The 14,055-nt window shown below is 46.2% G+C and overlaps 1 protein-coding gene and 1 pseudogene across 3 annotated transcripts in view; both read left to right on the plus strand.

Moving 5' to 3' along the window:
* Positions 1 to 4,225: 4,225 nt before the first annotated feature.
* The window catches only part of ZNF460 (zinc finger protein 460), a 28,909-nt gene continuing 19,079 nt past the window's right edge, over positions 4,226 to 14,055 (plus strand). Inside the window, exons 1-2 of one of the 3 annotated variants that reach the window (XM_032171311.2) lie at positions 4,226 to 4,492; positions 8,904 to 9,030. In XM_032171311.2, coding sequence (XP_032027202.1) covers positions 8,997 to 9,030 — 34 coding nt within the window. In that variant the 5' untranslated portion in view covers positions 4,226 to 4,492; positions 8,904 to 8,996. Of the gene's footprint in view, positions 4,493 to 4,598; positions 4,666 to 4,818; positions 5,206 to 8,903; positions 9,031 to 14,055 lie in introns of those variants that run through there. The other 2 variants (XM_032171310.2, XM_032171308.2) reach the window with 2 other exon arrangements.
* Positions 9,372 to 9,592, plus strand: LOC116479831 (U2 spliceosomal RNA; annotated as a pseudogene).

The following is a 14,055-nucleotide window of genomic DNA, read 5'->3' on the forward strand; positions in this document are numbered from 1 at the left end:
ATTTTTTCAAATAATGGTACTACAATATATTCTTTTTTTTTTTTTTGAGACGGAGTCTTGCTCTGTCGCCCAGGCTGGAGTGCAGTGGCGCGATCTCTGCTCACTGCAAGCTCTGCCTCCCAGGTTCATGCCATTCTCCTGCCTCAGCCTCCTGAGTAGCTGGGACTACAGGCACCCACCACCACGCCTGGCTAATTTTTTTTGTATTTTTAGTAGAGACGGGGCTTCACCATGTTGGCCAGGCTGGTCTCGAATTCCTGACCTCTGGTGATCCGCCCGCCTCGGCCTCCCAGAGTGTTGGGATTACAGGTGTGAGCCACCACACCTGGCCTATCCACTTTTAATTAAGCTAATTTTTAACCATAGTGCTCTTTAAAAAAGAAATCCTTTCAAATCTCTTATTACCCAACTTTAGCCATGCCAAGAAGCCAATATTTCTAACTTCTGAACTTTACCAAAGGTTATCTCCTACGTGCATAGAGAAAGGAAAATCTAAGACAATCTGTGGAGGAGAAGAGAAAACATGAGGTCACGCAGATATTAAACCAGAAATGACTTACTTCCTAGGTGGGGTATCAAACCCAGACTGCCACTGTGAAAGTGCAAAAACCTTAGTTACTGAGCTACAGCACGGGACGGTGCCTTCTTCCTTTCACAGAAGCCTAGAGTAGTTAATTTTGAGCTTGCAAAGGCTTTTAACTATTTCATATGATTTTTAGAGCTGACTATGACATGACCCCTAAAATTCTTGTTCCCTAGTAGGTGGAGACCAAGAGAAGGTACTGCCACATGGTTAAAAGGTCAAGCTCCCAAGGACATAAAACAAGGGGGATACTTTATCCTGTCTGTTTGTTTCAGGGACCTGCAGCTGTTTGTTACTGACCAGCTTGCTGGGTTGTCTTGAAAAGTGGGCTTACAGGTGTTCTAAGCCCATGTTTTATCCTACAGAAAAACAAATTCAAAGCACAAAATACACCAGTTTAAGACTAGCTTAGAATTCTTTTTCACATTAATCAAAACTTTACAGAGGAGATAAACACTGATTTATTGATTTATTATTTTTACTATTATTATTATTTTTACCATTCATTCAACCGTTTGCACAGAGAGAGAGAAGTCAGAAATCTGACTGGGAACAAATTCTTACCCTTTTGATGGCACACCAGGCTTCTGTGTTCCCCTTCTCTGAGTGGTCCCAGTGATCTGGCTTGTGGCACCATCGCCCTGGGAGCCAAGCCGCATTATAAAGGAAAATTACTTTTTTTCATTCTGACCAGAGCAAAATACATGTGATAAAACACACACATTACCCACTCTGCTTAGCACCCAATATTAAACTGGCAAGGCTTAAATTTGCCCCCAGATAGGCCCTGCCATCTTTAATCCAACCTCTGACTTGGAGTTTCAACATGTGGTCTCTGGGCAAGATGGTCGCCCGGGGTAATAGAGTAATCGAAAAGATAAGAAAGGAGCCGGGCGCGGTGGCTCACGCCTGTAATCCCAGCACTTCGGGAGGCCGAGGCAGGCAGATCACGAGGTCAGGAGATCGAGACCATCCTGGCTAACACGGTGAAATCCGTCTCTACTAAAAAAATACAAAAAAATTAGCCGGGTGTGGTGGCGGGCGCCTGTAGTCCCAGCTACTCGGGAGGCTGAGGCAGGAAAATGGCCTGAACCCTGGAGGCAGAGCTTGCAGTGAGCAGAGATCGCGCCACTGCACTCCAGCCTGGGCGACAGAGCGAGACTCCGTCTCAAAAAATATATATATATATATATAATAATATATATTATACTTTTCTAACTTCTGAACTTTACCAAAGGTTAAAGACAGGATAAAGTATAATATAATATAATATAATATAATATAATATAATATATATTATAATAATATAATATAATATATATTATAATAATATAATATAACATATATTATAATAATATAATATATATATATGAAAGGGAAATGCTTTAGCAAGCAATACTTTCCCAGGAAATATTTTCCACAGGCAATACTTTCCCAGGGAAGGCGAAATGATCAGGGAGGCCAGAGAAAGACCCACCCATTGCAGTGACACTGAAAAGTTCAGGCAGCTACGGCTGCTGTCGTGAAGGGATTTTTTTTTCAGCAGTCCTGTTAGCTCTCAAGTTTCCCCTTTCGGGGAGGAAAAAGCTCCCCGTGTCCCATGATCCTGTACATGCCTAACCCTGTCGCCCACAGCCATCAGCAAAGAGTGCAAGGCAGATCAATCCAAAGACAATAGGAGTTAACATCCCATGGTGCCAAACCTGTTCTTAGCCAAGAGGGACTTTACTTAGAGGGGTCTCTAACCCCCTAAATCTTAGAAAGGACTCTAATCCTCCTAAGTTGGGCCTCTAACCCAAGGTCTGTCAAGCATCCTTGCCTTTTATTAAGAGGGGCCTCTAACCCACTCTGTCTTAGGAGAGACTCTAACTCCCCTAACTTGAGCGTCTATCCCAATCCCATTCTTTACCTGGGTACCCCACCACTTACCCAAAGTCGTCCAATCAGTACTGCAGTCTATTTCCTTTGGGTCAGGGGGGTCTCCTCAGCATCATCCCTTTTGTGGTTTGCAAGAAAGGTGTTACCGGACCCCACCACTTACCCAAAGTTAGCCTTTGGGTCAGGGGTTTCTGCAGTATAGTCTCTTCTGTGGTGGCCAGGAATATGTTACAGGAAAGGGGTCCCAATCCATACCCCAAGAGAGGGTTCTTGGATCTCGCACAAGAAATAATTCAGGGGGAGTCCACAGTGCAAAGTGAAAGCAAGTTTATTAAGAAAGTAAAGGAATAAAGAATGGCTACTCCATAGACACAGCAGCCCTGAGGGCTGCTGGGTGCCCATGTTTATGGTTATTTCTTGGTGACATGCTAAACAAGGGGTGGATTATTCATGCCTCCCCTTTTCAGACCACATAGGGTAACTCCCTGACATTGCCATGGCATTTGTAAACTGTCATGGCACTGGTGGGAGTGTAGCAGTGAGGACGACCAGAGGTCACTCTTGTCACCATTTTGGTTTTGGTGGTTTTGGCCAGTTCCTTTACTGCAATCTGTTTTATCAGCAAGGTCTTTATGATCTGTATTTTGTGCTGACCTCCTATCTCATCCTGTAACTCAGAATGCCTTAACTGTCTGGAAATGCAGCCTAGTAGGTTTTAGCTTCATTTTACCCAGCTCCTATTTAAGATAGAGTTGCTCTGGTTCATATGCCTCTGAAAAAAAATTTAAATTTGATTATAAGAGTCTGGCCAGAGGGGGTGGCGCACATCTGTAATCCCAGCACTTTGGGAGGCCGAGGCGGGTGGATCACCTGAGGTCGGGAGTTTGAGACCAGCCTGAACAACATGGAAAAACCCTGTCTCTACTAATGGTGGCACACCTGTAATCCAGTATGGAGGTTAAGGGAGAACCATTGAACCGGAGGCGGTTGCAGTGAGTGAGACGTGCCACTGGTAAATAAAACAAAAAAAAAAAAAAAAAAAAAAAAATATATATATATATATATATATATATATATATTTAAGAGTCACAAATATGTTAAAAAGAGAATGATGTCTTTATCAATTTTCAAAAATTACTATTGCCAATGATGAATAACAGTGTTCCTTGCACACTAATTTAGCCAAAAATATATCTCCAAAAGTACAGCATCGTATAGGAAATTGACCCCATCTCCATTCCTTGACTATTTTCAATCTCAAAATTAAATATCTTGGAGAGTACTTTCTGCACACCTTGTTTCTATTTTCTTAACCATATATATCGTCAAACCATTGAAAGCTGGACTTTATTCTCTCACTTTCATAGTCATGAAAAGAAAAAAAAAGTTACTGATGGGGACTCCTAAGACTTCGCATAATATAGATAATCTTTGCATAGTCTAGGATTGTTAAAATTCCTAACAAGACTTTATAAACTCTCCTGTCTGCAACCAGTTAATGCTGGGTTGGGCCAGGGTTCCCCACTTTCCCGTCACTTATCCACCTACGCTCCTTCTTTTCACAGCCTCACCCAATATCATGACTTGAAGTATCAGTTTACGGTAACAACTCTCAAATTTATATATCCACGCTCAAACCCTCTGCCAATGTTGAATCATAGGTTGAGTATATGGCACTATGCTTTGTGGTCTTACTGACGTTTCAAACTGATCATGCTTGAAATGGGAGTACTGGACTTCCCTGCAAGCCTGCTCCACTAGCAGCCTCCCCACCTCAGGGTACGGGAAGTCCACACGTGGCGAACGCGAAGCCTATTACATCACCCGGAAGTCCCTGCATCCTACGAAGGCTGGGCCCGGCCAAAGGAGGCCCAATAGAGGGCGGTCTGTCCTTTCCCAGCAGGCTGGGCACACTGTCAGGCGTCCTCCTTTGGGTGGCAATTTTAACTGCTCATTTATCCTTTTCTTCTATGAAAAGATCCAGAAAAGAGGCAAAGCAAGCGAGAAGTCGCGGGCCCAGCCCACAGCAGGGTAAGCACCTTTGTTCGGGGTCTGAATCGGGGCGAATATCCCCGCCTCCTGACCTCGATTTTCCTGAGCTAGAAGGGACCTTTCGACCCTCCGACTTGTGCCTGTACTGAAGCGGCGGCCCTAAGACGACGCGGGGGTTCTGGTGCGCACTTACGTGCAGTTGGATGCGCTGGGTGAGTTCCCACACCCGGTAGATGTAAGGGAAAAACTGCACTACCCAGAAGGCGCTACCCCTTGCGTCGGCCGCGGACTCTGGGCCATTGACGGCCCAGGACAGGAGCGTTTTCTGCGGGCCAGGGCGGCGGAGGCGGGACTTCCGCTCCTTCATGTGACGTCATCTCCGTGGGCCGGTTTGGCCCTGAAACAGTGTGGGGCCTAGAGCGCTGGGTGGGCGCGTTCTGCGGCCTGAGCAGGGACGGGTAGTGAAGCGGTTACGCCCCTTCTCCGCGTCTTGGCGGGAGCCTGACGCCCCGCTTCTCCCCTAACGAGGTGTCCCACCGGCGCCCGCCGAGGCCTAGGCCTCCGCAGCCGCCCTCCGTCTCCTCAGCCCCGACGCTGCGCCTTGGGCCTTGTGCGCATTTTTTTTCGGGGGAAAACTGAGGCTCGGAGTGCGAAAGTCAGCCGAGGTCGCCCCGCCCAGGACAGAGAAGGGCTGTGGTCGGCTGATCCGCGGCATTCCCGGGATGGCGGCGGCGTGGATGGCTCCGGCGCAGGTGAGTGGACGAGGTTGCGGCCTTGCTGCTGCTGTGCTATTTCTGGAGGCCTCGTGGGCAGGCTGGAAGCCAAGACAGCCACAGGATTTTTCTTTGTCGCCATCGTTTAAGAGAAATGGCCGTGGCTTGTCATTTCCTTTATCCGCAGTCCTGCAACAGTGTTGGCCTCCGTGGTTGAAGGAGTGATGCTTCCTTCTAGGGATCACACTTCCCCTAAATCCAACCTTCTCTGTTGCCTGCCAGCCCCTACCCCATCCACCTGGCCAACCACCCCCACCTTGTCTCTTTGCGGTTTTCCCTGGTCCTTTGCTCTTCAGAGCCACCAACCTGACCGTGCAGAGTCCTCTTCCATTTTCCAGGCTTTCTCCTTGCACTTCTTTTACTTCGAACAGTGCCCCTGTAACTTTGCAGGGCCTCCGTCTCACATCCTTCTGGCCTCTGTCCAGATGTCACCTATTTGGAGGTGCCTTTTTTGGCAATTCCGGCTAAAGTCGCAACTTACACCTTTGTCCAGAGTCTGGTATTTTTGTGTAGAGAATCTGATGGTATTAAAGAAGCTTGCGGATTTGAGTTTGTCAAGGACGTAATGGGAACAAAGAAAAATAATTGCAAAGAATGATATTAACTGACTGTCATTGAGTCTTTGCTGTGGGCTGATCGGTGGGTATTATTTAACCCTCAGCTCGTTTAATCCTGAATTTTTTTTTTTTTTTTTCGAGACGGAGTCTTGTTCTGTCACCCAGGCTGGAGTGCAGTAGCATGACCTCGGCTCACTGCAACCTCCGCCTTCTGGGTTCAAGCGATTCTCCTGCCTCAGCCTCCTGAGTAGCTGGAACTACAGGTGCGCGCCACCACGCCTGGCTAATTTTTGTATTTTTAGTAGAGACGGGGTTTTACTGTGTTGGCCACGCTGGTCTTGAACTCCTGACCTCAGGTGATCCACCTGCCTGGGTCTCCCAAAGTGCTGGGATTACAGGTGTGAGCCGCTGCGCCCGGCTTAATCCTGAACTCTTTAGAATTAGGTTCTATTGTCATCATTGTTTTACACAAGAGCAATTTGAGGGTCACATACCTTCTATTACCTGCCTTACATTACTGTAGCTCTTAAGTTTCTTAAGTCAGAAACTAACAACTGGTATGCCTACCATCATAGCCTGTTTTTATCCTCTTCTTTACCCAAAGTGGTTAGGGAGGCCTGGGGGTGAGACCTAAAGTAACCTTTGCAAGATGAGGCCTCCTTCTAGCCAGTGGTCTTGGGCATGAGGAGTCATGGCCTTTCCTACTGGTGGAACTGTGTAGACTTAAAAAATGGTATATTGGCTGTTGAAGGAGTTCTCAGGGGACCTGTGTAGCTTCCACGGTGGTTTTATGTGTGGTTCCCCTTACTCCCTTACCTGCTGACATATTCTGAGAGGGCACGTTTGTATGGTTATGTTGCTGAATGTACTCTCCTACTCAGCCAGGATAGATGTAATCTCCAGATGGGCCCATATTCTCATGGCTACAACCTGCTGTTCCCTCTGTGACTCTTGTTGCTTGCTCATGGAATATTCTGGCCCCGGGGATACCTGCTAGTAGGACTCAGGTAGAAAAGGAAGCGATGGCTCATTGTGAATTCTCCCTGGAAGCAGGTCCAGGCCCTAACACCTGATCAGGTGCCACCACCTCAGATGATTCTTCGGTGAGGTGGATGATGATGACTACACTTCCCTGCCCTTGTCCATGGGAGTGGCTGAAATGTATATATGGATTTAAAATGCTTCTTTCTCATTAACTGCATTAACTTTGCTAATAGAGAAATGTCAGGTTACATAATCAGACCAGAGGGCCCTGGGCTTAAATCCTGCCTCTGTTGATAAGACCTGTGACTTTGGGCTGGGCATGGTGGCTCACACCTGTAATCTCTGCACTTTGGGAGGCCGAGGTAGGTGGACTGCCTGAGCCCAGGAATTCAAGACCAGCCTGGGCAACATGGGAAAACCCTATCTGTACAAAAAATACAAAAAATTAGACCGGCGTGGCATCATGTGCCTGTAGTCCCAGCTATGCAGGAGGCTGAGGTGGGAGGATCACTAGACCACAGGAGGTCAGGGCTGCAGTGAGCCGACATTGTGCCACTGCATTCCAGCCTGGTTGACAGAGTGAGACCATCTTAAAAAAAAAAAAAAAAAAAGACATGAAGACATGAGACTTTGGGTAGACTGGTAGAGCTGAGGGTAGGGCTGAGGCCCAGGTCTCAGGTCCCTGAGTGTGACATAGAGATGATGATGGTAAATTCAGATGCTGTGGCCTTTGCCTCAGTGGTTTTTTTTTTTTTTTTTACAAACAGTTTTTCTTTCTTTCTTTCTTTCTTTTTTTTTTTTTTTTGATGGAGTCTAGCTCTGTTGCCAGGCCGGAGTTCAGTGGTGCGATCTCAGCTCACTGTAACCTCTGCGTCTGACGTTCAGGTGATTCTCCTGCTTCAGCCTCCCGAGTAGCTGGGACTACAGGCACACACTACCACACCCAGCTAATTTTTGTATTTTTAGTAGAGATGGGGTTTCACCTTGCTGGCCAGGATGGTCTCAATTTCCTGACCTCATGATCTGCCCACCTCAGCCTCCCAAACTGCGGGGATTACAGGCGTGAATCACCGCGCCCAGCCTACAAACAGTTTTTCTTTAGTTCTTTTGACTATTTTTTTTTTTTTTTTTTGAGGCAGAGTCTCACTCTGTTTTGGGGTGCAGTGGCACAGTCTTGGCTTACTGCAACCTCTGCCTCCCAGGTTCAAGCGATTCTCCTGCCTCAGCCCTCTAGTAGCTGGGATTGCAGGTTTGTGCCACCACACCTGGCTAATTTTTGTATTTTTAGTAGAGATGGGGTCTCACCATGTTGGCCAGGCTTGTCTCGAATTCCTGACCTCAGGTAATTCACGTGCCTCAGCCTCCCAAAGTGCTGGGATTACAGGCATGAGCCACCGTGCCCAGCCTTGACTATTCTTGATGAAGTGGGAAACACGGTTATGTTGACCTGGAAATTGAGGCTCAGTGAAATGAAATGAGGTCCCCAAGGTCACATAGCAGGTACACGTTGATTTCAGGAATTTAGTTTTAAACCTCAGGAGTCTGGCTCCTGAGCTGGGGAGTTTCAGTCACTTTCCCATGGCATGTAAACCTGTCAGCATGAGGCAGGCACACAGGGAGGATGGGTAAGACTCAGGTGCTGTTCCTGTTATTGTTGCTGGTGGTGATGTTTTTATTATTATTCTTTCCCATTCCTCTAATATGTCAGAGCATTTACTGTCTGTGCCTCTCAGTCCACTTGGGATTGTCCTAACCTTATTTCTGTGTCAAGTTCAAGTGGCTTCCTGCCTAGGAGGCTTTATTCATTTATTTTTTTATTTTTTATTTTTTTTTGAGACAGAGTCTTGCTCTGTTGCCAGGCTGGAGTGTAGTGGCACGATCTCAGCTCACTGCAATCTCCGCCTCCCAGGTTCAAGCAGTTCTCCTGCCTCAGCCGCTTCTGTCTCTTCACTGCTGTAATCCATGCAAGGCAGTGTCCACATTCCCCTTGATCCTAGCACAGATCTTGGCCCTTTGGAGGTGCTTGGTGATTTGGCCTTTGATTCTCTGTGCATCTTTTGCAGTGCTGGAGTGACAGGTTCTAATCCTATTCCACGGTTGCAAAGGAAACATTACTGGTTCTGTTTGACTTTTCAGGAGTCTGTGACCTTCGAGGATGTGGCTGTGACATTTACCCAGGAGGAGTGGGGGCAGTTGGACGTGACCCAGAGAGCCTTGTACGTGGAGGTGATGCTGGAGACCTGTGGGCTTCTGGTCGCACTGGGTAAGGCCTGTCCTCTCCTCTCCAACATCAGGGGCACCTGAAAGCAGCTTCATTCTAGCCTAATTCACCTTCATCCTGGCTCCAGGCCTGGCTAGTGGAATAGGTCTTTGGAGCCAGTCCTCCTGTTTCCCAAAGCTTTACTCTTTTACCCAGGCTGGAGTGCAATGGCGCGACCTTGGCTCACCACAACCTCCGCCTCCCGGATTCAAGTGATTCTCCTGCCTCAGCCTCCAGAGTAGCTGGGATTACAGGCATGTGCCCCCACGCCCAGCTAATTTTGTATTTTTAGTAGAGAAGGGGTTTCTCCATGTTGGTCAGGCTGTTCTCAAACTCCTGACCTCATCGCTTCTCGGCCTTTTGGCTAAGATCAAGTGTAGTATCAAACTCCCGACCTCAAGTAATCCACCCACCTCAGCCTCTCAAAGTGCTGGGATTACAGGCATGAGCTACCATGCCTGGCCTCATTTTTTTGACTCACCTTATTCTTCCTGATCTCTTTGTGTCTTACTTAGAAAGGGTTGGCTAAGAAATATAGTTTGCTTTTGCTCACAGCCAAAGGAGAGGGATGCGTAACCAGGAAATGGGATGTTTGTTTTTTTTTTTTTTTTGAGACGGAGTCTCGCTCTGTCGCCCAGGCTGGAGTGCAGTGGCGCAACCTCGGCTCACTGCAAGCTCCGCCTCCTGGGTTCACGCCATTCTCCTGCCTCAGCCTCTCCAAGTAGCTGGGACTACAGGCGCCCGCCACCGCGCCCGGCTAATTTTTTGTATTTTTAGTAGAGACGGGGTTTCACCGTGGTCTCGATCTCCTGACCTCGTGATCCGCCCGCCTCGGCCTCCCAAAGTGCTGGGATGTTTTGTAGAACCCAAAGGCAGGATTTGCAGCCAGGCCCCCTGTGGGACTAATACTGGTTGTCTGGTGCTGGCTTCCCTTTATGAGTCTGCTCCTGTCACTGTCTTTTCATAATGGCTTTTTCTGGCTCAGCTATTGTGTGGAACGAGGTGACCATCTAATTCTTGTTCCCTGAGGCTCACACATTCTTTGGCACTACTACTTCCTGCATATTTTTGTTGTTTCTCTGTTGGTACTCTTCTCACTTAATTCTCCCAGCATTCCCCTCGTCAGTGAGTAAGGATAATAGGGCCATTGCAGTGAACACCTCAGAAACTTAATTAATTCAGTTTAAGAGATATACCTTCATTGTGAGATGCTGTTCGTTGCATTTTTTTTCTTGGTAAAAGTTCTTTCTTTTGTGATGTGTTGATTTTGATGTTTGTGCAAATGTCTGTATGTGGCCAAATCGCTGTCTGGAGTTCCCTCCCAGCTTTTTATTTTTCAGTGGTTCATGAAATGTCGAAGTGTGGAGTCACCACGTCTACCCCTCACTCTGCTGCCCTGTTCCCTTAGGATTGAGTTCTTCCACTCATGTCTCCCATTTTTCTTTATGGCCTCCTTGTTTTGAGACTCCTGGCACCACACGGGGGTGTTCTTCATTTCCTCTGAGCACAGCACTTGGGAGACCAAGGTCTGATGCCTCAGAGTCCAATTCTAGCTCTACTCCTTGTCAGCTGTGTGTTCCTGGGCAAAATACTGAACTCCTTTGTGCCTTAATTTTCTTTTTAGAAATTTTTATTTCTTTATACCCATGCCAGTGCAGAAAAGTGCCTCAATTTTCTCATGGGTAAAATGGGACAATATGTGCCAAAAAAGACATACCTTTGTTTCATTGTACTTTGCTTTATTGCACCTTGCAGTTACTGTATTTTTAGAAGTTGAATGTTTGTGGCAACCCTGAATTGAGCAAGTCTGTCCCGCACCATTTTTCCAACAGCATGTGCTCACTTTTTGTCTGTGTCACGTTTTGGTTAATTCTTGCAGTATTTCAAATGTTTTTATTAATATTATATCTATTGTGGTGGTCTGTGATCAGTGGTCTTTGATGTTACTATTGTAATTGCTATGGGGCACCATGAACTGCACCATGTAAGACAGCTTTATCGATAAATGTTACGTGTTTTCTGACTGCTCCCTCTCTGTCTCTCTCCTTGGGCTTCCATATTCTCTAAGATACAACAATAATGCAGTCAAGTCAATTAATAACCCTAAAATGGAAGCCAGATGCCTCTAATCCCAGCTATTCCGGAGGCTGAGATGGGAGGATTGCTTCAGGCCAGGAGTTCGAGACCGGGCTGGGCATCATAATAAGACTCCATCTTTTTTTACTTTTTGAATAAGCTCTAACTCATATGCTGTGTTGTGCAAAAATCTTAAGAAGTCCACTCACTGAGGCCAGGCGTGGTGGCTCACGCCTCTAATCCCAGCACTTTGGGAGGCTGAGGCGGGCGGATCTCCTGAGGGTCAGGAGTTCGAGACCAGCCTGGCCAACATGGCGAAACCCCGTCTCTACTAAAAATACAAAACAATTAGCCAGGCATGGTGGTACACACCTGTAGTCCCAGCTACTGGGGAGGCTGAGGCAGGCGAATCGCTTGAACTCAGGAGGCAGAGGTTGCAGTGAGCCGAGATCGTGCCACTGCACTCCAGTCTGGGCAAAGAAGGAGACTCTGTCTCAAAAAAAAAAAAAAAAGTCCACTCACTGAATTTTTGCTTATGTATAAACCCAAGTAACTACGACCTACATCAATACATAGGCCATCTCCAGCTCCTCCTCAGGGTTTTATGCCCTCGATAGCCTCTTTGATTCTATTAGCTCATGTTTAGGCTTCATCAGCACAGACTGGTTGGCTGTTGTTGAACTGCACAGTGTGCTCCCTGACATATCTGTCTTCTTTTGATCATCATGTCTGTGTTATTCTTTTCAGGTGTTTATATACAGTTGGAGTTGGTTCATTCTCAGTATGTTGTAGTTTCTCATTGTATGTGAAACTGCCATTCATTTGTCCATTACCCTGCTGATGGATGTTCCTGTTGTTTTCAGGTTTTGGATATGTTGCTGAGAGTATTATTGTTCATATTTTCTGGTGGATGTAAATACTGATTTCTGAATTTTCTGTTAACAGTAAATTCTGTTAGAATATACTCGTGTGTACACATCAGGTCATGGAGTAGGTTGTATATTCAGCTTTCTTTTCTTTATTATTTTTTGTAGAGATGGGGTCTCAATATGTTGCCCAGGCTCATCTTGAACTCCTGGCCCGCACTGATCTTCCCTCCTTGGCCTCTTAAAGTGCTGGGATTATAGGCATGAGCCACACTATGTAGCTGTGTTCAGCTTTAAAAGAAACTGCCCAGCAGTTCTGCAGAATGTACCATTTCACTTTCTGACCATGGACATGTGAAAGCTTCCATTGCTCCACATCTTCATCATCACTTGATAACCTCATTCCCCTTTGGGAGGGCTAGGCGGGCGGATCACTTGAGGTCAGGAGTTACCAGCCTGGCCATCATAGTGAAACCCCATTTCTACTAAAAATTTAAAAATTAACTAAGTGTGATGGCAGGTGCCTATCATCCGAGCTACTCAGGAGGCTGAGGTAGGAGAATTGCTTGAACCTGGGAGGTGGAGGTTGCGGTGAGCCAAGATCACACCACTGTACTCCAGACTGGACAACAGAGCGAGACCCCATCTCAAAAAAACAAACAAAAAAACATCATTTCGTAGTCCCTGTGGTAGGTTTCTCTATATCACAGCACAGAAACCATTGTAAGGTCACTCCTTTCATTCCTAATTTTCAAATACAGCAGTGACCGTAGTGATAACTGATGATGGCCCACAATTTACCAATCTCTTATGTAGTGTCTAGCACTGTGCCAAGTGCTTTATAGAAATTTTCCCCTTTTTTAAGAGACAGGGTCTTGCTCTGTTGCCCGGGCTGGAGCGCAGTGGCACCATCATAGCTCACTGTAGCCTCAAACTCCTGGGCTCAAGCATTTCTCCTACAGAGTAGCTGGAACTACAGGCTCACGCTACAATGTCCGGCTAATTTATTAATTTTTTTGTAGAGACGGGATATTGCTATATTGCCCAGGCTACTCTTGAACTCTGGGCCTCAAGCAATTCTTCTGCCTTAGTCTCCCAAATGTAACAGGATTACAGGCATGAGCCACCGTGCCCAGCCAAGAATTTTCCTATTTAACCCTCATCACAGCCTATGAGACAGAATCTGAGAGTTTCTGTTTTTCAGATGAGGAAGTGGAGACTAGGATCAGCTAAATCATTTCTCTGGCATCAGCTGATTTGGTACAGGCAAGATTTGAACTGAGATGTTCTGACTCCAGAGCTACACTCTTAACCTCCCTTTAATATAAACTCACGATTCAGCACAGAGTTTTCATATTTTGTGCTTGAGCATTGGGCCCTCTTAGATTCTCTTTCTCTATTCTCACTGGACTTTGGCTCTCTTCTTACTCTGATCTTCACTTTTATGTTGGCTTCATCAGTTATCTCATAGCCCATCCTTCTTACTCTTAAATACTCTCCAAGGCTAATCCACACATTCTTTTTATTTATTATTATTACTTTTTTTTTTTTTTTTTTTTTTTAAGAGATAGGTCTGGCTGTGTTGCCCAGGCTGGTCTCGAACTCCTGGGCTCAGCTTCCCGAGTAGCCAGGATTACAGGCAGTACCTTTCAGATTGTGTCTTTTTCTAGTGTTTTCAGGTTATTGTTTCTCAGGGTTGTGTTGAATTTCTGGATCAGTTTTGAGAGAATTGATAATTTTATATTATCAATTTCTTCATTCAGGTAGATCTTTATTGTCTTGAAATAAAGTTTTATTATTTTCTTTTTCAAGATCCAGTTGTTTGTTAGCCTTTTCGCCTATCTTTCACCCTGATGCAGTGGATTCTATGTCTACCAGGATTCTGTTCACCCTCTGTCCTAGGAGCTCTGTCCTAAGAGTAGCTGTGGCCATCACTAGCTGTCCCTCAGGCAGAATCTTGAATATCAGCTTCATCTCTGCCCCTTCCTGCCTCTGAATCCTGACCAACCTTAACTTCTCATGGGGCTGCCTCCTCTCACTACAGTCCTCTGGATTCGCTGAAGACTCTGTGTCTTTGTATATTCTG

This window comes from Hylobates moloch, unplaced genomic scaffold (genome assembly GCF_009828535.3).
Source record: "Hylobates moloch isolate HMO894 unplaced genomic scaffold, HMol_V3 SCAFFOLD_12, whole genome shotgun sequence".
NCBI lineage: Eukaryota > Metazoa > Chordata > Mammalia > Primates > Hylobatidae > Hylobates > Hylobates moloch.